We start from the raw sequence: 23,918 nt of genomic DNA, 5'->3' as shown, positions 1-23,918 counted from the left end.
GGAGAGAGGAGACACATCAACACACTGGAGAAAGGAGACACATCAACACACTGGAGAAAGGAGACACATCAACACACTGGAGAAAGGAGACACATCAACACACTGGAGAAAGGAGACACATCAACACACTGGAGAAAGGAGACACATCAACACACTGGAGAAAGGAGACACATCAATACACTGGAGAAAGGAGACACATCAACACACTGGAGAAAGGAGACACATCAACACACTGGAGAAAGGAGACACATCAACACACTGGAGAAAGGAGACACATCAACACACTGGAGAGAGGAGACACATCAACACACTGGAGAAAGGAGACACATCAACACACTGGAGAAAGGGGACACATCAACACACTGGAGAGAGGAGACACATCAACACACTGGAGAAAGGAGACACATCAACACACTGGAGAAAGGAGACACATCAACACACTGGAGAAAGGAGACACATCAACACACTGGAGAAAGGAGACACATCAACACACTGGAGAAAGGAGACACATCAACACACTGGAGGAAGGAGACATATCAACACACTGGAGAAAGGAGACACATCAACACACTGGAGAAAGGAGACACATCAACACACTGGAGAAAGGAGACACATCAACACACTGGAGAAAGGAGACACATCAAAACACTGGAGAAAGGAGACACATCACTGGAGAAAGGAGACACATCACTGGAGAAAGGAGACACATCAACACACTGGAGAAAGGAGTCACATCAACATACTGGAGAAAGGAGTCACATCAACACACTGGAGAAAGGAGACACATCAACACACTGGAGAAATGAGACACATCAACACACTGGAGAAAGGAGACACCACAGTTTGACAGTAAAACACATAACTTTAACAATGTGTATAATGGCATGACAAAGATTAGATTCTGGTTATGTTTGTGGGATGATGCTGGTCTGTCATGGTTTTGGTTGCATTGTCATTATGTTGTGGTCATGGTTGTGGTTATATTGTGGTTGTGGTGTGGTTGTGGTGTGGTTATATTGTGGTCATGGTTGTGGTTGCGTTGTGGTTATATTGTGGTTGTGGTTGCGTTGTGGTTATATTTTGGTCATGGTTGTGGTTGTGGTGTGGTTGCGTTGTGGTTATATTGTGGTCATGGTTGTGGTTATGTTGTGGGATGATGCAGGTCTGTCATGGTTGCATTGTGGTTATATTGTTGTGGTTGACTCACTACAGATGTGTGCCAGGCAGCAGCTGCCATCAGCCCTGGTGGCGATGAGGGTCTGGTCCTCTCTACAGGCTGGGACGTCTGACTCACAGCGCTCTGGGTCACACTCTGTACATACATACATACATACATACATACATACATACATACATACATACATACACACATACACACATACACACACACATACACACACACACACACACACACACACACACACACACACACACACACACACACACACACACACACACACACACACACACACACACGGAAATACACATACAACACACATTTTAAACATATGTATCACCATGGCCAAGTATCATCACATAGAATAGTATCACCATATAGCCTGGTATCATCATATAGAATAGAATCCTCATATAGCCTAGTATCATCATATAGTCTGGTATCATCAAATACTCTGGTATCATCATATAGTCTGGTATCATCATATAGTCTGGTATCATCATATAGTCTGGTATCATCATATAGTCTGGTATCATCATATAGTCTGGTATTATCATATAGAATAGTATCATCATATAGCCTAGTATCATCATATAGCCTGGTATCATCATATAGCCTAGTATCATCATAGAGCTTGGTATTATCATATAGAATAGTATCATCATATAGAATAGTATCATCATATAGCTTGGTATTATCATATAGAATAGTATCATCATATAGTGTGGTATCATCATATAGAATAGTATCATCATATAGCTTGGTATTATCATATAGAATAGTATCATCATATAGCTTGGTATTATCATATAGAATAGTATCATCATATAGAATAGTATCATCATATAGTCTGGTATCATCATATAGTCTGGTATCATCATATAGTCTGGTATCATCATATAGTCTGGTATTATCATATAGAATAGTATCATCATATAGCCTAGTATCATCATATAGCCTGGTATCATCATATAGCCTGGTATCATCATATAGCCTAGTATCATCATATAGCTTGGTATTATCATATAGAATAGTATCATCATATAGAATAGTATCATCATATAGCTTGGTATTATCATATAGAATAGTATCATCATATAGTCTGATATCATCATATATACTAGTATCATCATATAGTCTAGTATCATCACATAGCCTAGTATCATCATATAGTCTGATATCATCATATATACTAGTATCATCATATAGTCTAGTATCATCATATATCCTAGTATCATCATATATCCTAGTATCATCATATAGCCTAGTATCATAATATATCCTAGTATCATCATATAGTCTAGTATCATCACATATAATTGTATCATTATATAGTCTAGTATCATCATATAACCTAGTATCATCATGTAGCCTGGTATCATCATGTAGCCTGTTATCATCATATAGAATAGTATCATCACATAGCCTGGTATCATCATATAGTCTGATATCATCATATAGTCTGATATCATCATATATCCTAGTATCATCATATGGCATAGTATCATTATATATCCTAGTATCATCATATAGAATAGTATCATCATATAGTGTGGTATCATCATATAGAATAGTATCATCATATAGCTTGGTATCATCATATAGAATAGTATCATCATATAGCTTGGTATTATCATATAGAATAGTATCATTATATATCCTAGTATCATCATATAGCCTTGTATCATCATATAGCATAGTATCATCATATATCCTAGTATCATCATATAGTCTAGTATCATCATATAGCCTGGAATCAGCATATAGAATAGTATCAGCATATATAATTGTATCATTATATAGTCTAGTATCATCATATAGCCTGGGATCATCATATAGCCTGGTATCATCATGTAGCCTGTTATCATCATATATCCTAGTATCATCATATATAATTGTATCATCATATAGTCTAGTATCATCATGTAGCCTGGTATCATCATGTAGCCTGGTATCATCATATAGCCTAGTATCATAATATAGCCTAGTATCATCATATAGAATAGTATCATCATATAGTCTAGTATCATCATATATAATTGTATCATCATATAGTCTAGTATCATCATGTAGCCTGTTATCATCATATATCCTAGTATCATCATATATAATTGTATCATCATATAGTCTAGTATCATCATGTAGCCTGGTATCATCATGTAGCCTGGTATCATCATATAGCCTAGTATCATCATATAGAATAGTATCATCATATAGCCTGGTATCATCATGTAGCCTGGTATCATCATATAGCCTGGTATCATAATATAGCCTGGAATCATCATATAGCCTGTTATCATAATATAGCTTAGTATCATCATATGGCCTAGTGGTGGTGATTATACAGAAGAGAGGCCCCCTCACCACAGACGTAGTCTGGACAGCAGGAGTCCTCTCTGAAGTAAGACACCAGCTTCTCTCCATACTGACACTCCGGGGGGAAGATGTCACACAGGGTCTGGTTACAAACTGGATGACAGACAGAGAGACAGAGAGACAGACAGACAGACAGACAGACACCATCAGAGCAATACAAACCAATCACAATACATAATGGCCGCCTAAACATCGTTCCTAAATTGTTAAAGTGGAACTCAAGTTCCCGTTGACATTGAGTTGAGCTCTCAACTCTTTAAAGTTCCTTCACAGTTGTTTTCAGGGCCATCGGATTCATTATTTTTGAGTAGTGGTCCACTTGTGACAGAGTGTTACAGCAGGCTTTCATAGGACAGCAGCTGACTTTGCTAAGTTGGTTCAAGTCATTGGTGTAAAGTACTCATGTAAAAAATACTTTGAAGTACTACTTAAGTAGTTTTTTTGGGGGGGTATCTGTACTTTGTTTTATTATTCATATTTTTGACAACTTTTACTTGGGCTCCTGAGTGGAGGAGCAGTCTGAGGCACTGCATCTCATTACAGACACCCCGGTTTGAATCCAGGCTGTATCACAACCGGCCGTAATTGGGAGTCCCATAGGACGGCGTGCAATTGAACCAGGTTTGACCCAGGTTTGGCCCAGGTTTGACCCAGGTTTGACCCAGGTTTGACCCAGGTTTGGCCCAGGTTTGACCCAGGTTTGACCCAGGTTTGACCCAGGTTTGGCCCAGGTTTGACCCAGGTTTGGCCGGTGTAGGCCGTCATTGTAAATAAGAATTTGTTCTTAACTGACTTGCCTGGTTAAATAAATAAAAAATACTTTCCTATGGAAAATGATGTACTTTTTTACTCCATACATTTTCCCCGACATCCAAAATAATACGTTATGTTTTGAATGCTTAGCAGGGCAGAAAATGGTCCAATTCGCACACTTATCAAGGTCATCCCTACTGCCTCTGATCTGAGGGACTCAATAAACACAAATGCTTTGTTTTTAAATGATGTCTGAGGGTCGGAGATGATATCTGAGGGTCGGAGATGATGTCTGAGGGTCGGAGATGATGTCTGAGGGTCGGAGATGATGTCTGAGGGTCGGAGATGATGTCTGAGGGTCGGAGATGATGTCTGAGGGTCGGAGATGATGTCTGAGGGTCGGAGATGATGTCCGAGGGTCGGAGATGATGTCTGAGGGTCAGTGATGATGTCCGAGGGTCGGAGATGATGTCCGAGGGTTGGAGATGATGTCTGAGGGACGGAGATGATGTCTGAGGGTCGGAGATGATGTCAGAGGGTCGGAGATGATGTCTGAGGGTCGGAGATGATGTCTGAGGGTCGGAGATGATGTCAGAGGGTCGGAGATGATGTCTGAGGGTCGGAGATGATGTCTGAGGGTCGGAGATGTCTGAGGGACGGAGATGATGTCTGAGGGTTGGAGATGATGTCTGAGGGTCGGAGATGATGTCCGAGGGTCGGAGATGATGTCCGAGGGTCGGAGATGATGTCCGAGGGTCGGAGATGATGTCCGAGGGACGGAGATGATGTCTGAGGGTCGGAGATGATGTCTGAGGGACGGAGATGATGTCTGAGGGTCGGAGATGATGTCTGAGGGACGGAGATGATGTCTGAGGGTCGGAGATGATGTCAGAGGGTCGGAGATGATGTCTGAGGGACGGAGATGATGTCTGAGGGTCGGAGATGATGTCTGAGGGTCGGAGATGATGTCAGAGGGTCGGAGATGATGTCTGAGGGACAGAGATTATGTCTGAGGGTCGGAGATGATGTCTGAGGGTCGGAGATGATGTCAGAGGGTCGGAGATGATGTCTGAGGGACGGAGATGATGTCTGAGGGTCGGAGATGATGTCTGAGGGTCGGAGATGATGTCAGAGGGTCGGAGATGATGTCTGAGGGTCGGAGATGATGTCCGAGGGTCGGAGATGATGTCCGAGGGACGGAGATGATGTCTGAGGATCGGAGATGATGTCTGAGGGACGGAGATGATGTCTGAGGGTCGGAGATGATGTCTGAGGGACGGAGATGATGTCTGAGGGTCGGAGATGATGTCTGAGGATCGGAGATGATGTCTGAGGGACGGAGATTATGTCTGAGGGTCGGAGATGATGTCTGAGGGTCGGAGATGATGTCAGAGGGTCGGAGATGATGTCTGAGGGTCGGAGATGATGTCAGAGGGTCGGAGATGATGTCTGAGGGACGGAGATGATGTCTGAGGGTCGGAGATGATGTCTGAGGGTCGGAGATGATGTCAGAGGGTCGGAGATGATGTCTGAGGGATGGAGATGATGTCTGAGGGTCGGAGATGATGTCTGAGGGTCGGAGATGATGTCTGAGGGACGGAGATGATGTCTAAGGGCCGGAGATGATGTCTGAGGATCGGAGATGATGTCTGAGGGACGGAGATGATGTCTGAGGGTCGGATATGATGTCTGAGGGTCGGAGATGATGTCTGAGGGTCGGAGATGATGTCTGAGGGACGGAGATGATGTCTAAGGGTCGGAGATGATGTCTGAGGATCGGAGATGATGTCTGAGGGTCGGAGATGATGTCTGAGGGTCGGAGTGTAAACCCTGGCTATTCGTCAAATAACAAAATAAACATTCAAATTGTGCCGTCTGGTTTGCTTAATATAAGGAATTTTAAATTATTCATACTTTTACTCTTGATACTTAAGCATATTTTAGCAACTACATTTACTTTTGATATTTAAGTATATTTAAAACCAAATACTTTTAGACTTTTACTCAGGTAGTATTTTACTAGGGGACTTTAAAAAAAATACTATTAAGGTATCTTTACTTTTACTCAAGTATTTCAATCGAGTACATTTTCCACCACTGGTTTAAGTTATTTGGTTTAACCCACTAAGTTTTAGGTTAACCTAACTTGAATTTTCCCAGTGTACTGTAGTAATGTGCCAGTTTCTTACCGCAGGCTTTCTGTGGGCAGCAGGAGGTGTCGTCTGCCAGACTGACGACCACTTCCCCGGCCCTGCGGCAGAGCGGCTGAGACACGGCAGAGCAGTTATACTCCACGGGAACGATACTGTCGTTGTCACAGCGATACATACAGCAGCCATCTTTAGACGCCTTCCACACCTCGCCAGGAGCACGGGGTACACCTGAACTGTCCGTACAGGCTGGGAGACACACACACACAGATAAAACATGTACTGAAGTGTAAGACGCCTTCCACACCTCGCCAGGAGCACGGGGTACACCCGAACTGTCCGTACAGGCTGAGAGACACACAGATAAAACATGTACTGGAGTGTAAGATGCATTACTCAGATGTTCTTACTCAGTGTGACTTACAGTAAGTGTATTCCACTAAAGACCGGACTAGACCAGACCGGACCAGACTAGACCAGACCAGACCAGACCAGACCAGACCAGACCAGACTAGACTAGACTAGACTAGACTAGACTAGACTAGACTAGACTAGACTAGACCAGACTAGACTAGACTAGACTAGACTAGACTAGACCAGACCAGACCAGACCAGACCAGACCAGACTAGACCAGACTAGACTAGACTAGACTAGACTACCAGACCGGACCGGACCGGACCGGACCAGACCAGACTAGACCAGACTGGACCGGACCAGACCAGACCAGACCAGACCAGACCAGACTAGACTAGACTAGACTAGACTACCAGACCAGACCAGACCAGACCAGACTAGACTGGACTGGACTAGACTGGACTGGACTGGACAGGACCGGACCGGACCGGACCAGACCAGACTAGACTAGACTAGACTGGACCGGACCGGACCAGACCAGACTAGACTAGACTGGACCGGACCAGACCAGACCAGACCAGACCAGACCAGACTAGACTAGACTAGACTAGACTACCAGACCAGACCAGACTAGACTGGACTGGACTGGACAGGACCGGACCGGACCGGACCAGACCAGACTAGACTAGACTAGACTGGACCGGACCGGACCAGACCAGACCAGACCAGACCAGACCAGACTAGACTAGACTAGACCAGACTAGACCAGACCAGACCAGACCAGACCAGACCGGGTGTTTTGTATCATATGAATGTTGACCAGTGTTCATTTGATTGTGTGTGTGATGGCGGAGGGTTGATCAGTGAAGGCTCACCACACTTCTCAGGGGGGATGCAGAGGGCAGAGTAGGGTCGATGGAGCAGAGTGCCCTCAGGACAAACACATCCCTCTGTCAGGCCTGTACACTGCTCAGGGTCGTGGTCAAAGTCGTGGTTGGAGCAGGACAGGGCCGTACAGGTAGGCAGACAGGCCTGGTAACGCAGTCGGTCTGGACACATGAAGGCTGGGAGAGGAGAGAGGTGAGACAGACACTGTTTTAAACTGTTCATAAACATTATCAGAACCACGACAGGCGACAGAGCTTCAGTCAATATTCTTACGTCCATGATGCAGAACTTTGTCTTTTGCTTTACACAATGACATTGACTGACATTAAAACATTATACTGTGAGTGTGTTGACTGACATTAAAACATTATACTGTGAGTGTGTTGACTGACATGGAAACATTATACTGTGAGTGTGTTGACTGACATGGAAACATTAAACTGTGAGTGTGTTGACTGACATTAAAACATTATACTGTGAGTGTGTTGACTGACATGGAAACACTATACTGTGAGTGTGTTGACTGACATTAAAACATTATACTGTGAGTGTGTTGACTGACATTAAAACATTATACTGTGAGTGTGTTGACTGACATGGAAACATTATACTGTGAGTGTGTTGACTGACATGGAAACATTAAACTGTGAGTGTGTTGACTGACATTAAAACATTATACTGTGAGTGTGTTGACTGACATTAAAACATTATACTGTGAGTGTGTTGACTGACATGGAAACATTATACTGTGAGTGTGTTGACTGACATTAAAACATTATACTGTGAGTGTGTTGACTGACATGGAAACATTAAACTGTGAGTGTGTTGACTGACATGGAAACATTATACTGTGAGTGTGTTGACTGACATTAAAACATTATACTGTGAGTGTGTTGACTGACATGGAAACATTAAACTGTGAGTGTGTTGACTGACATGAAAACATTATACTGTGAGTGTGTTGACTGACATGAAAACATTATACTGTGAGTGTGTTGACTGACATGAAAACATTATACAGTGAGTGTGTTGACTGACATGGAAACATTAAACTGTGAGTGTGTTGACTGACATTAAAACATTATACTGTGAGTGTGTTGACTGACATTAAAACATTATACTGTGAGTGTGTTGACTGACATGGAAACATTAAACTGTGAGTGTGTTGACTGACATGGAAACATTATACTGTGAGTGTGTTGACTGACATTAAAACATTATACTGTGAGTGTGTTGACTGACATGAAAACATTATACCATGAGTGTGTTGACTGACATGGAAACACTATACTGTGAGTGTGTTGACTGACATTAAAACATTATACTGTGAGTGTGTTGACTGACATTAAAACATTATACTGTGAGTGTGTTGACTGACATGGAAACATTATACTGTGAGTGTGTTGACTGACATGGAAACATTAAACTGTGAGTGTGTTGACTGACATTAAAACATTATACTGTGAGTGTGTTGACTGACATGAAAACGTTATACTGTGAGTGTGTTGACTGACATGAAAACATTATACTGTGAGTGTGTTGACTGACATGGAAACATTAAACTGTGAGTGTGTTGACTGACATGAAAACATTATACTGTGAGTGTGTTGACTGACATGAAAACATTATACTGTGAGTGTGTTGACTGACATGGAAACATTATACTGTGAGTGTGTTGACTGACAGGGAAACATTATACTGTGAGTGTGTTGACTGACATTAAAACATTATACTGTGAGTGTGTTGACTGACATTAAAACATTATACTGTGTGTGTTGACTGACATTAAAACATTATACTGTGAGTGTGTTGACTGACATTAAAACATTATACTGTGTGTGTTGACTGACATGGAAACATTAAACTGTGAGTGTGTTGACTGACATTAAAACATTATACTGTGAGTGTGTTGACTGACATTAAAACATTATACTGTGAGTGGGGCGGCAGGTGGTTAGAGCATTGGGCCAGTAACCGAAAGGTTGCTCGTTCGAATCCCCGAGCTGACAAGATAAAAAATCTGCCGTTCTGCCCCTGAACAAGGCAGTTAACCCCCGGTAGGCTGTCATTGTAAATAAGAATTTGTTCTTAACTGACTTGCCTATGTATTAAACGTGTAATGACTGATGTTATAACATTATAGTGTATTGACTGATGTTATAACATTATAGTGTATTGACTGATGTTATAACATTATAGTGTATTGACTGATGTTATAACATTATAGTGTATTGACTGATGTTATAACATTATAGTGTAATGTGTAAGGCTTCATGTGTCTGCCTGTGCTTTGGAAGCCATGTTAAACAGCCAGTGCAGCAGAATAAAGCCAGTCCTTACGACAGTAGTCTGGGCTCCTCCACTCCATGCAGACGTTGAACTTGTGACAAGATGCCACGTAGGCAGCCAGCGCTACACACGGGTTGTTGACGTACTCTGCGTCACGTACCCACACCTCACAGAACGTACTGGGAGGAACCTGCGGTACATTACAAGAAATACAACAGCGTTTTCTTCAATCGTCTGTCTTATGTCTTCAACACATCTACAGTACTGTATTGGGATGGGAGGGTACTGTACAGAATCGTCTGTCTGTATGTTTAAACACATCTACAGTACTGTATTGGGATGGGGGGGTACTGTACGACGAGGGAGAGAGAGAGAGGAAGCAGGGAACCTACAAAAGCATGGCAGGGGCTGAAGGAGGTGTTTCGCAGCATGGTCATACACTGGGAACAGTCGCTGGTGGAACAGTTGACTTCTCTGCGCCGGCTGTGGCTGATGTAACTAGTGGTGTTGGGGACCTGCCAGCTGTCGATGAACACCGCCGGGTCCTCGCTCTCTCCGACTGTCGTCCCATTCGACAGCATCAGGTCGTTGGCCGGGTTACCATCACAGCAGCCTGAGGGGGGAGTAGGGAGAGACACAAGGAGAGAGAGAGAGAGAGAGACACAAAGAGAGAGAGAGAGAGAGAGAGAGAGAGAGAGAGAGAGACACGAGAGAGAGAGAGAGACAAAGAGAGAGAGAGAGAGAGAGAGAGAGAGAGAGAGAGAGACACAAAGAGAGAGAGAGAGAGAGAGAGAGAGAGAGAGAGAGACACAAAGAGAGAGAGAGAGAGAGAGAGAGAGAGAGAGTCACGAGAGAGAGAGAGAGAGAGACAAAGAGAGACAAAGAGAGAGACAAAGAGAGAGAGAGAGAGAGAGAGAGGTGATTGGAAGAGGGGAACAGAGGGGGAGAGGCGAGAGAGAAAGAGTGAGAGAGAGAGAGAGAGAGAGAGAGAGAGAGAGAGAGGTGATCGGAAGAGGGGAACAGAGGGGGAGAGGCGAGAGAGAAAGAGTGAGAGAGAGCATGCGTCGGGGGGCAAGGCCATGGCCAGAATACAAGAAGGGAGGGATAGTGAGCGGGGAGCCAGAAGATGAAACAGCGTTATTATTTCAGGAATGGCACATTCACCTACGAAACATACACAACATCTCAGGGACCCTACTCAATATGTGGCCCTTAATCTATGGCCCCTACTCAATCTGTGGCCCCTACACAATCTGTGGCCCTTAATCTATGGCCCTTACTCAATCTGTGGCCCCTACACAATCTATGGCCTCTATTCAATCTGTGGCCCCTACTCAATCTGTGGCCCCTACTTAATCTATGGCCCTTACTCTATCTATGCCTCCTTCTCAATCTATGGCCCTTACTCAATCTGTGGCCCCTACACAATCTATGGCCTCTATTCAATCTGTGGCCCCTACTCAATCTGTGGCCCCTACTTAATCTATGGCCCCTACTCAATCTGTGGCCCCTACACAATCTATGGCCTCTATTCAATCTGTGGCCCCTACTCAATCTGTGGCCCCTACTCAATCTGTGGCCCCTACTCAATCTATGATCCCTACTCAATCTATGGCCACTACTGAATCTATGGCCCTTACTCAATCTATGGCTCCTTCTCAATCTATGGCCCCTACACAATATATGGTCCCTACTCAATCTATGGCCCCTTCTCAATCTATGGCCCCTACTCAATCTATGGCTCCTTCTCAATCTATGGCTCCTTCTCAATCTATGACTGCTTCTCAATCTATGACTCCTTCTCAATCTATGGCCCCTACTCAATCTATGGCTCCTACTCAATCTATGGCCCCTTCTCAATCTATGACCCCTACTCAATCTATGGCTCCTACTCAATCTATGGCCCCTACCCAATCTATGGCACTTACTCCATCTATGCCTCCTTCTCAATCTATGGCCCCTACTCAATCTATGGCCCCTACTCAATCTATGGCGCCCTACTCAATCTATGGTCCCTACTCAATCTATGGCCCCTACTGAATCTATGGCCCCTACTGAATCTATGGCCACTACTCAATCTATGGGCCCTACTCAATATATGGCCCCTACTCAATCTAAGTCTATGGCTCCTTCTCAATCTATGGCTCCTTCTCAATCTATGGCTCCTTCTCAATCTATGGCCCCTTCTCAATCTATGGCCCCTTCTCAATCTACACCTACAAAACATGCACAACATCTCAGGGACCCTAATCAATATGTGGCCCTTAATCTATGGCCCTTACTCAATCTGTGGCCCCTACACAATCTATGGCCTCTACTCAATCTGTGGCCCCTACTCAATCTGTGGCCCCTACTCAATCTGTGGCCCCTACTCAATCTATGATCCCTACACAATCTATGGCCTCTACTCAATCTGTGGCCCCTACTCAATCTGTGGCCCCTACTCAATCTGTGGCCCCTACTCAATCTGTGGCCCCTACTCAATCTGTGGCCCCTACTCAATCTGTGGCCCCTACTCAATCTATGATCCCTACTCAATCTATGGCCACTACTGAATCTATGGCCCTTACTCAATCTATGGCTCCTTCTCAATCTATGGCCCCTTCTCAATCTATGGCCCCTACTCAATCTATGGCCCTTACTCTATCTATGCCTCCTTCTCAATCTATGGCCCCTACTCAATCTATGGCTCCTTCTCAATATATGGCCCCTTCTCAATCTATGACTGCTTCTCAATCTATGACTCCTTCTCAATCTATGGCCCCTACTCAATCTATGGCTCCTACTCAATCTATGGCCCCTTCTCAATCTATGACCCCTACTCAATCTATGGCTCCTACTCAATCTATGGCCCCTACTCAATCTATGGCACTTACTCCATCTATGCCTCCTTCTCAATCTATGGCCCCTACTCAATCTATGGCCCCTACTCAATCTATGGCGCCCTACTCAATCTATGGTCCCTACTCAATCTATGGCCCCTACTGAATCTATGGCCCCTACTGAATCTATGGCCACTACTCAATCTATGGGCCCTACTCAATATATGGCCCCTACCCAAGCTATGTCTATGGCTCCTTCTCAATCTATGGCTCCTTCTCAATCTATGGCTCCTTCTCAATCTATGGCCCCTTCTCAATCTATGGCCCCTTCTCAATCTATGGCTCCTTCTCAATCTATGGCCCCTTCTCAATCTATGGCCCCTTCTCAATCTATGGCTCCTTCTCGATCTATGGCCCCTTCTTAATCTATGGCCCCAACTCAATCTGAATGGCTATAGCAGGTGAGGTTCTATGGTACGTCCCAAATGGCACCCTATCCCTAGTGCACTACCTTTGACCCCATGGCCGGGGCAAAAGGAGTGGTATAAATAGGGCATAGGGTACCACTTGGGAAGCACACTACAACCAGCCTCCATACCACTCCACTTCAAATGGATGCCAGTGTCCTGGTAAACCAAATGGCATTGTCCTGGTAAACTATATATCAGCATCCTGGTAAGCCACATACCAGTGTCCTGGTAAACCACATACCAGTGTCCTGGTAAACCAAATATCAGTGTCCTGGTAAACCACATACCAGTGTCCTGGTAAACCACATATCAGTGTCCTGGTAAACCACATACCAGTGTCCTGGTAAACCATATACCAGTGTCCTGGTAAGCCACATGACAGTGTCCTGGTGCCACATGATAATATCCTGGTAAACCACATGCCAGTATCCTGGTAAACCACATACCAGTGTCCTGGTAAACCATATACCAGTGTCCTGGTAAGCCACATGACAGTGTCCTGGTGCCACATGACAATGTCCTGGTAAACCACATGCCAGTGTCCTGGTAAACCACATACCAGTGTCCTGGTAAACCATATACCAGTGTCCTGGTAAGCCACATGCCAGTGTCCTGGTAAACCATATGCCAGTGTCCTGGTAAGCCACATGCCAGTGTCCTGGTAAACCATATGCCAGTGTCCTGGTAAGCCACATGCCAGTGTCCTGGTAAACCATATGCCAGTGTCCTGGTAAACCACATGCCAGTGTCCTGGTAAACCATATACCAGTGTCCTGGTAAACCATATACCAGTGTCCTGGTAAACCACATGCCAGTGTCCTGGTAAACCACATACCAGTGTCCTGGTAACCATATACCAGTGCCCTGGTACCACATACCAGCATCCTGGTAAGCCACATGCCAGTGTCCTGGTAAACCACATGCCAACGTCCTGGTAAACCATATACCAGTGTCCTGGTAAACCACATACCAACGTCCTCATAAGTTCTAACTACACAACATACCACAAAGGCCCATGGTGGGCAGTTTGCTGTTGTAGCTCTCTGTCTCGATGACCAACATGCCCGTGCTGTGGAACCACTGCAGCTTCAGGCCCGCTGGCGTACGGATCAGATACATGTTGCCGGTGTCCAGGATCTCAAAGCCAAACTTCTTGAACCTCGGCTTGGCGTACCTCGAGTTCACATACAGCTGACAAAGAGAAAAGAGGTGTCAAAATCCTATATGTTGAGGGGTACTGTATTGTCTAATATAGATAGGCCTACAAATACTACTGTGTGTGTGGCAAGTTCATAAACATCTCATCCCTTTTTAGGTCTAGGATCAACTCTTTCTACTTGACCTTGACTTTGATTCTGTCCGTAGTTAAATTGGTGAATAAAGGGCTAGTTAGACCGAGAGAGATGGGAAAGATGAAGAAGAGATAGGAAGAGATGAAGAAGAGATTAGGAAGAGATGAGGAAGAAATAGGAAGAGATAGGAAGAGATGAAGCAGAGATAGGAAGAGATGAAGAAGAGATGAAGAAGAGATTAGGAAGAGATGAAGAAGAGATAGGAAGAGATGAAGAAGAGATAGGAAGAGATAGGAAGAGATGAAGAAGAGATGAAGAAGAGATAGGAAGAGATTAGGAAGAGATAGGAAGAGATGAAGAAGAGATGGGAAGAGATGAAAAAGAGATAGGAAGAGATGAAGAAGAGATAGGAAGAGATGATGAAGAGATGAAGAAGATATGAAGAAGAGATGGGAAGAGATGAAGAAGAGATAGGAAGAGATAGGAAGAGATGAAGAAGAGATAAAGAAGAGATGAAGAAGAGATAGGAAGAGATGAGGAAGAAATGAAGAAGAGCTGAAGAAGAGATAGGAAGAGATGAAGGAGCGATAGGAAGAAATGAAGAGGCGATAGGAAGAGATGAATAAGAGATGAAGAAGAGATAGGAAGAGATGAAAAAGAGATAGGAAGAGATGAGGAAGAAATGAAGAAGATAGAAAGAGATGAGGAAGAAATGAAGAAGAGATGAAGAAGAGAGGAAGAGATGAAGAAGAGATAGGAAGAGATGAGGAAGAAATGAAGAAGAGATGAAGAAGCGATAGGAAGAGATGAAGAGGAGATAGGAAGAGATGAAGAAGTGATAGGAAGAGATTAAGAAGAGATAAGTAGAGATGAAGAAGAGACGAAGGAACAGACTGACCCTCCTCTGCAATCTGTTGATGACCAGGTGGTTGGACTTGTGGGTAATGTTCAAAACCACTAGACACAGGTTGGTGAAATTCCACAGCAGCTTTGGATGGAAACAGAAAAATAAATATTAAATATACTTTTTTATTTACAAAGGCTAAGAATCTCGAATAAAAGGGATTAAAGTCATATACAACTACTCGACTTGTGAATGAATAATGATAATTTCCTGAGAATTTTACATTATATAGGGGTGTAAGACAAGGATGTCCTTTATCACCATATTTATTGATTATCGCCACTGAAATACTTTCTGCAAAGGTACTGTAGCTACAGTATAGGGCATGGGTGTCAAACTCTGGCCCGTGGGCCAAATTTGGCCCGCGGGGTAATTATATTTGGCCCGCGAGACAATACCAAATTACTACTAGAGCTGGCCCGCCGGTATTATACAGCGCATTCACCACTAATACTACGAATCCCATAATGCTCTGCTGTTTTCGCGCGCCAATCAGGACAGGACCCAGAAACGCTCTCTCCTCTGTGACAGTAGTCATAGCAACATAGACGCTATAACTGTCAGCGAGCTAACCCTTCCCAAAAATGGCGAAAAGAAAGGCAGAAAACAGGAGCTTTCTGGACAAGTGGGAGGCAGAATATCTGTTTACATATGTAAAAGACAAACCTGTTTGTCTTGTTTGTGGAGTCAACGTGGCTGTAAGTAAGGAGTACAACATTAGACGACACTATGAAACGAAACACCATGACAAATACAAGGACCTGGACATGACTCAAAGGAGCCAGAAAGTAGAGGAGATGAAAATAAGTTTGGTTTCACAACAGAATATGTTTAAAAAAGCCACATCACAAAGCGAGGCTGCTGTAAAGGCTAGTTATATAGTGGCAGCAGAGATCGCAAAATCAGCCCGGCCCTTTAATGAGGGAGAGTTCATGAAAAAGTGCATGATGAAGGTTTGTGACCTCGTATGCCCAGAGAAAAAACAAGCATTTTCAAACGTGAGCCTGAGCAGGAACACAGTAGCTGATCGCACATCTGATCTTGCCACCAATCTGTATGACCAGCTAATGGAAAAGGGAAAAGATTTTGTTGCGTTCTCCCTCGCTGTGGATGAGAGCTGCGACGCATCTGATACTGCTCAGCTGTCAGTCTTCATCCGTGGAGTGGACTCAAATCTGTGTGTTACGGAGGAGCTATTAGGATTCAAATCAATGCATGGCACAACCACAGGAAAGGAAATCTTTGAGGAGGTTTCCAAATGTGTAACTGAAATAAAGCTGCCGTGGGATAAACTCGTTGGATTAACGACAGATGGTGCGCCAGCGATGTGCGGTAAAAAGAGTGGACTGGTGGGCATGGTTCGGGAGAAGATGCGGGAAGAGAACTGTGCAGGTGAGCTAACTGTTTACCACTGCATCATACATCAGGAAGCACTGTGTGCCAAAGCCCTAAAGATGGAACATGTTATGACCACAGTAACACAGGTAGTTAACTTTATAAGAGCCAAAGGTCTAAATCACCGCCAGTTTAAATCTTTTCTGGAGGAGTGTGGTTCGGAATACGCAGACGTGCCGTATCACACAGAGGTGAGATGGCTAAGCAGAGGAAAAGTACTGAACAGATGTTTCGAGCTGCGTGAGGAAATATGTCAATTCCTGGAAACCAAAGGGAAGGATACAGCAGAGCTCCGGGAGCAAAAGTTCCTGTGTGAGCTGGCCTTTCTCTGTGACATCTCGAGCCATCTCGATGCGCTGAACCTGCAGCTTCAGGGGCGGGGGCGCATCATCACAGACATGTATGCTGCAGTGAGGGCCTTCAAAACTAAACTGTGCCTGTGGGAGAATCAGATGCTGCAAGGAAACCCTTGCCATTTTCCCTGCTGCCAATCCATAAAAGCGCAGATCTCTACCGCCGTGTTCCCATGCGCACAGTTTGCTGAAAAACTCAGTGTTCTCGCCGCTGAGTTTAGCCGGCGATTTGCCGACTTCGATGCCCAGAAATGCAAGTTTGAACTGCTTAGTAACCCCTTCGCAGTTGATGTGGAAAATGCACCAACCAACATCCAAATGGAGCTGATTGAACTCCAGTGCAACGACACGCTGAAGTCAAAGTATGATGCTGTGGGCGCCGCACAGTTTCCACGGTTCATCCCTGACACAATGCCTCAGCTCCGCACCCAAGCTGCTCAGATGCTCTCCATGTTCGGCAGCACTTATCTATGCGAGCAACTTTTCTCCTCGATGAAGATGACCAAAACAACTCACAGGAGACGTCTGACTGATGAACATCTTCGCTCGATACTGAGGATTTCTTCAGCTCAGAGCTTGAGCCCAGACATTGATGAACTAGCATCCAAGAAGAGATGCCAGGTATCTGGCTTGGGCACATCAGATTAGACCAGTGTGCAATAACTAACGTTTTCTTTATGCACTTTTTCTTGCTACAAGGTATGGGCTTGAATGGTTGATTGATTTATTATCATTTTATTTGTAAAATTATTAGCCAGTGGAAAAAGTTTATTTTGGTATTTAAATCAGAAGGCTGCAAATAGAAAAGAGGCATACAATTTATATTTAAATTTTATTTATTTAATAAATGAATGCCATTGATGTGTTTTTTCATTTGAAATTCGATTTTGCATGTCTCCACTATTAAATTATATATTGTATGGTAATAAGCGATGCTTGTTCCATATTCAATGTTAACCTCTTTGATCTCTAGGGGCGCTATTTCATTTTTGGATAAAAAACGTTCCCGTTTTAAGCGCGATATTTTGTCACGAAAAGATGCTCGACTATGCATATTCTTGACAGTTTTTGAAAGAAAACACTCTGAAGTTTCAGAATCTGCAAAGATATTGTCTGTAAGTGCCCCAGAACTCATTCTACAGGCGAAACCAAGATGATGCGTCAACCAGGAAATTAGCAGAATTTCTGAAGCTCTGTTTTCCATTGTCTCCTTATATGGCTGTGATTGCGCAAGGAATGAGCCTACACTTTCTGTCGTTCCCCCAAAGTGTTAGCAACATTGTGACGTATTTGTAGGCATATCATTGGAAGATTGACCATAAGAGACTACATTTTCCAAGTGTCCGCCTGGTGTCCCTGCGTCGAAATTGGAGCGTAAAGCCAGGTGCAATTATTTTTCCATTTGAGAGCAAGGAGAAACCAGGCTTCCACGAAGGATATATCATTGAAGAGATATGTGGAAAAACACCTTGAGGATTGATTCTAAACCACGTTTGCCGTGTTTCAGTCGATATTATGGAGTTAATTTGGAAAAAAGTTTGCGTTTTGAGGGCTGAATTTTCTTTTTTTTTTTTTTTTTTTTTTTTTTTTTTTTTGGTAGCCAAATGTGATGTACAAAACGGAGCTATTTCTAATACACAAATAATCTTTTTGGAAAAACGGAGCATCTGCTATCTAACTGAGAGTCTCCTCATTGAAAATATCAGAAGTTCTTCAAAGGTAAGTTATTTTATTTGAAGGCTTTACTTGTTTTTGTGATAGTTGCCTGCAAAATGCTAACGCTAATGCTAACGCTAATGCTAACGCTAAATGCTACGCTAGCTAGCTACTGTTACACAAATTATTGTTTTCCTATGGTTGAAAAGCATATTTTGAAAATCTGAGATGACAGTGTTGTTAACAAAAGGCTAAGCTTGAGAGCTAGAATATTTATTTCATTTCATTTGCGATTTTCATGAATAGTTAACGTTGCGTTATGGTAATGAGCTTAGGTCTATAAATAGAATCCCGGATCTGGGTTTGGTCGTCGCAACAGGTTAAAGCAAAACTTGTTTGGGTCCATATTAAAAGGTTAATTTGTTAAATGTTGGCCCGTGACTTTGTTCAGGTTTTACATTTTGGCCCACTGTGTATTTGAGTTTGACACCCCTGATATAGGGCCTCACTGTGTCTGAGGCGGCCATTTTGGGGAAACCGGCGTTACAGTTACCTACTGTAAATTCTATAGCTTCATGACCTCACTTTCGCTGAGGCGGCCATTTTGGGGGCACAAGCGTTACAATGACCTAATGTACCCTCATCCTCACCGTGTCTGAGTCAGCGGGGCATTCCTGGACCACGATGCTGACGGTCTCAATGGGCAGCTGGGTCACAATGTAGGAGGTAGCCTTGTAGATGGCCACGCTGTTACCATCAAACGTGATCACGTTCAGGTCGGGGAACACTGAGCAGCGACCTGAAGGAGACAGGACAACACCGGCAAGAAACAAGACATTATGACTGAGAAACGCCTGACGGGGAGGGTGTGTGCGTGTGTGTGTGCGTCAGTGGAGGCTGGTGGGGGAGCAATAGGAGGACGGGCTCATTTTAATGGTTGGAGTGAAATAAATGGAAAGTTATCAAGCACATCAAGCATATGGAAACAACCTGTTTGACTCCCTTCCTTTTTATTCCATTCCAGCCATTACAATGAGCCCATCCTCCTATAGCTCATCCCACCAGCCTCCATTGGAGTGCGTGTCTACTACTGTGAACGTGTGTCGCCTAGCAGTTGTCCTCACATGGGCAGTCCCACTGCGGGCAGCACTTGTCCCCGTTGACCAGGATGGCGAAGCCGAGCAGGCCGCAGTTAGGAGGGGTGGAGTTATACAGACAGTTCTGGGACATGTTGAATCGGACCAGCTGGCCGCTCACACAGAGGAACTTGGTACACTCATCTATGATCTCTGAATAGGGAGGCTGAGACAGGGAAGAACAACAGTTACTACCTGAACAGATTAAACAACATGTGTTGTAGAGTTTCCTAATTGAAAACAAAGATTAGATGAAGACATTGATGAGAGAAACCATTGATGAGAGAAACCACGTACGAACAAGTAGCTAGAAGACTGCAGAGCGTTAGTAAATAAGGTAACAGGCTGAGACGACTGGGCCTACAGAGAGGCCTGGACTTTTCAGATAGTTACAATTATTATATATATATATGTATTGATTTAACCTTTATTTATTAAACGAGGCAAGTCAGTTAAGAACAAATTCTTATTTACAATGACGGCCTACACCGGCCAAACCCTAACCTGGACGACGCTGGGACAATTGTGCACCGCCCTATGGGACTCCCAATCACGGCCGGTTGTGATACAGCTTGGATTCGTAACCAGGGTGTCTGTAGTGACGCCTCAAGCACTCAGATGCAGTGCCTTAGACCGCTGCGCCACTCAGGAGTCCCATGGAGCCTACATTGGATCCCATTGAGCCCCATGGAGCCTACATTGAGCCCCAGGGAGCCTACATTGAGTCCCATGGAGCCTACATTGAGCCCCATGGAGCCCACATTGAGCCCAATGGAGCCTACATTGAGCCCCATGGAGCCTACATTGAGCCCCATCGAGCCTAAATTGAGCCCCATGGAGCCTACATTGAGCTCCATAGAGCCCATTGAGCCCCATCGAGCCTACATTGAGCCCCATGGAGCCTACATTGATCTCCATTGAGCCTACATTGAGCCCCATTGAGTCTACATGGAGAAGAGAGGAAAGGAGAGAGGACTTGGTCTACTCACAGTACACATCCTAGTTGAGGACACTGCCATGGATGTAGTAACCTCTGCCGTAGTTCCAACACGCTCTGTCGTGGTATATGGCGATACTACCGATGGTGGCGCGGTTGTCTCTGATGTGGTGTACGGCGACACAGGTGATGGTGATGGAGTCTTTGGTGCAGTGGTGTCTACTCCGTCCACCCTCTCTGGCTCTGGGGTGGAGGTTGAGGTGGCCGTGGGGGGCAAGGCGGGGACTGAGGGAGCTGCTGTCACATCTGGTGTGACCTTTGGCGTGACCTTTGGTGTGACCCCTGGAGTGGCTGCGACCTCTGTAGAGGTCAGCAGGTCAGGCGAAGGAGTCATTCTGGTTGTGCTCTCTGTGAATGCTGGAGTGTCCCCTGTCTCTCTAGTGGTGGATGGTACTATTCCTTCTGGTGTAGTAGTGGTGGATGTGGATGGTTCCGCGGTCGCTCCTGTGGGTCCTGTGGGTCCTGTGGGTCCTGTGGGTCCTGTGGGGACGGCGGTAGATTCTGTGGTTCTGGCAGTGGTGACTGGTTTGGTCGTGGTACGAACGGTCAAGGTTGGAACAACCTCTGATACGGTAGCTGTGACCAGGCTAGGAGGAGCGACCGTAGGAGGACCGGGTCTGGTCGTCGCTGTCGGAACCCCTGGAACTCCCAGAGTTCTTGTATCTACAGTTGCCCTAACAGTGCTCGGTCTGGCGGTGGACCTCACCGTTGTGGCAGTTCTGGACGTCGTCACGGGAACTCTGCCTGTTGTTGTCCTGCGTGTTGTTGTCATTGGTCTGTGGGTGGTCTTGGAGACTACTTTAGAAGTAGGAACCACTCTGGTAGTGACTCTCTCTGGGTGGCTAGTGGGTCTGGGGACTGACGTGGTGGAGGTGGAGGAGCTGGTTGTGGTGACTGGACCAGACCAGGAAGAAGTTGGTTCTTGTGTAGTTGTTGTGGAAGTAGTAGACAATACTTCCACCCTTCCTGTATCGGGAGGAATGCTAGTGGTCTCTGTTAGCGGTCTGATGGTCACTGGTCTGATGGCAGTGGTCACTGGGACACCAGGTACAGGTGTGATGCTGGTCGTATGGACACCAGGTAAAGGTGGGACAGTGGTCACTGGGACACCAGGTACAGGTGTGATGGTGGTCGTATGGACACCAGGTAAAGGTGGGACAGTGGTCACTGGGACACCAGGTACAGGTGTGATGGTGGTCGTATGGACACCAGGTAAAGGTGGGACAGTGGTCACTGGGACACCAGGTACAGGTGTGATGGTGGTCGTATGGACACCAGGTAAAGGTGGGACAGTGGTCACTGGGACACCAGGTACAGGTGTGATGGTGGTCGTATGGACACCAGTTACAGGTGTGATGGTGGTTGTAAGGACACCAGGTAAAGGTGGGACAGTGGTCACTTGGACACCAGGTAAAGGTGGGACAGTTGTCACTGGGACACCAGGTAAAGGTGGGACAGTGGTCACTGGGACACCAGGTACAGGTGTGATGGTGGTCGTAAGGACACCAGGTAAAGGTGGGACAGTTGTCACTGGGACACCAGGTACAGGTGTGATGGTGGTCGTAAGGACACCAGGTAAAGGTGGGACAGTTGTCGTGGGGACCGTAGTGGTGAGAGATAATACTGGTTCCCCAGGTACACCAGGCACGGCCGGGTGTTCGGGTGTCGCAGGAAGTCTCTCCGTCCTGGAGGTTGAAACTGCGCCGGTTGAAGTCTCGGGCAGAGCTGTGGTGGTTTTGGCAGTGGTCGTCATGGTAACTGAGGTTGTGGTGGTGACGCCTGGCACTGTAGATGAAGCACCGTGGTGAAGTGCGTCTACTTCTGTGCTGACCGCAGGTTTCACTGGGACAGGTGTGGTCACCCTCTCTGTGCTAGAGACAGGGCTAGAAGGAGTGGTGGAGGTTTCGCTGTGGGGGGGCTTCCAAGGCTCCGTGGTCTTCAGTGTGGTGGGGGGCTGTGTCGTTACGGTCCCTACAGCCACTGGTGGACCTGGCACGGTTGTGGTGGTCTCTGTGTGTGACACCGGTGATACAGGTAATGTGGTTGTGGTTGGGACCACTGCTTCTGTTGTGGTCGAGATGGAAGGAGAGGTAAAGGTGGTCGTGGTGGTCTCTGTGTGTGACACTGGTGATACAGGTAATGTGGTTGTGGTTGGGACCACTGCTTCTGTTGTGGTGGAGATGGAAGGAGAGGTTAAGGTGATCTTCGGGGACTCAGTGATCGTTACCAGAAGGTCTGTAGGTTTGGTGGTCGTTGTTGTGGTCCGTACGGTCGGGGGACCGGTAGTAGTGGTCAGTCTCCAGTCCACAGCTTCGGTCGGGTGTGCGGTTGTGGTTGTGTGTTCTGTGGTTCTCTCTGTGGTTGGAACAACGCCAGACCAAGAGGTCCTTTCAGTGTAGGCCGTAGGTGTTGTTGTCAGTTGAGATGTTGTTACCGTGTCTATGACAATCACAGGTGTGACTACAGCCGGTGTCATGGTTATACGGGTCGTTGCCAAGGGTTCCGCTGTTGCCGTTGAGACTGGTGCTCTCGTCGTTTTCTTGGTTGTCGCCGGCTGTTCTGAGGTAGGGCCGGTTGATATTGTTGTTGTCGTTGGCATGGGAACAGCGGTGGTAGTCGGTAGCTCAGGAACTGGAGTTGTGGATGTCCTCAGCTCTGTCGGGGAGGCGTGAACGGTCTTCTCTGTGGTTGCCGTGAAAACAAGTGGTGGTGTTGTCTTCGGGCGTGTGGACGGTGTAGTTCTGAGAGTAGTGAAAGGGGTGACTGGTGAGGTTGATACCGTGCTGGGTTTTGAAGTGGGTTCTGGTGGTGGTGGTATTGTTGTTGTTACGGTGTGAACGGTGGAGGTCGGTGAGAGAGAGGGTACTGTGGTATCGGCTGTAGTCGATACACCAGGAGAGAGGAC

At 45.6% G+C, this 23,918-nt stretch overlaps 1 protein-coding gene across 1 annotated transcript in view; it reads right to left on the bottom strand.

Annotated features, from left to right (window-relative positions):
- LOC110512834 (otogelin-like) overlaps positions 1 to 23,918 on the bottom strand; it is a 124,887-nt gene that overhangs the window by 15,870 nt on the left and 85,099 nt on the right. Inside the window, exons 27-39 of the mRNA XM_036964552.1 lie at positions 22,065 to 22,884; positions 21,048 to 21,311; positions 20,902 to 20,960; positions 20,005 to 20,182; positions 19,519 to 19,679; positions 15,471 to 15,560; positions 14,285 to 14,471; positions 10,381 to 10,601; positions 10,040 to 10,178; positions 7,687 to 7,875; positions 6,496 to 6,705; positions 3,542 to 3,646; positions 1,208 to 1,312 (exon numbers count right to left, since the gene is read on the bottom strand). Coding sequence (XP_036820447.1) covers positions 1,208 to 1,312; positions 3,542 to 3,646; positions 6,496 to 6,705; positions 7,687 to 7,875; positions 10,040 to 10,178; positions 10,381 to 10,601; positions 14,285 to 14,471; positions 15,471 to 15,560; positions 19,519 to 19,679; positions 20,005 to 20,182; positions 20,902 to 20,960; positions 21,048 to 21,311; positions 22,065 to 22,884 — 2,728 coding nt within the window. The remainder of the gene's footprint in view (positions 1 to 1,207; positions 1,313 to 3,541; positions 3,647 to 6,495; positions 6,706 to 7,686; positions 7,876 to 10,039; positions 10,179 to 10,380; positions 10,602 to 14,284; positions 14,472 to 15,470; positions 15,561 to 19,518; positions 19,680 to 20,004; positions 20,183 to 20,901; positions 20,961 to 21,047; positions 21,312 to 22,064; positions 22,885 to 23,918) is intronic.

The sequence above is a fragment of the Oncorhynchus mykiss genome, chromosome 26 (assembly GCF_013265735.2).
Source record: "Oncorhynchus mykiss isolate Arlee chromosome 26, USDA_OmykA_1.1, whole genome shotgun sequence".
Classification (NCBI taxonomy): domain Eukaryota; kingdom Metazoa; phylum Chordata; class Actinopteri; order Salmoniformes; family Salmonidae; genus Oncorhynchus; species Oncorhynchus mykiss.
Note: the sequence above shows the minus strand (reverse complement) of the source record. Positions and strands in the feature narration are given on the sequence as shown.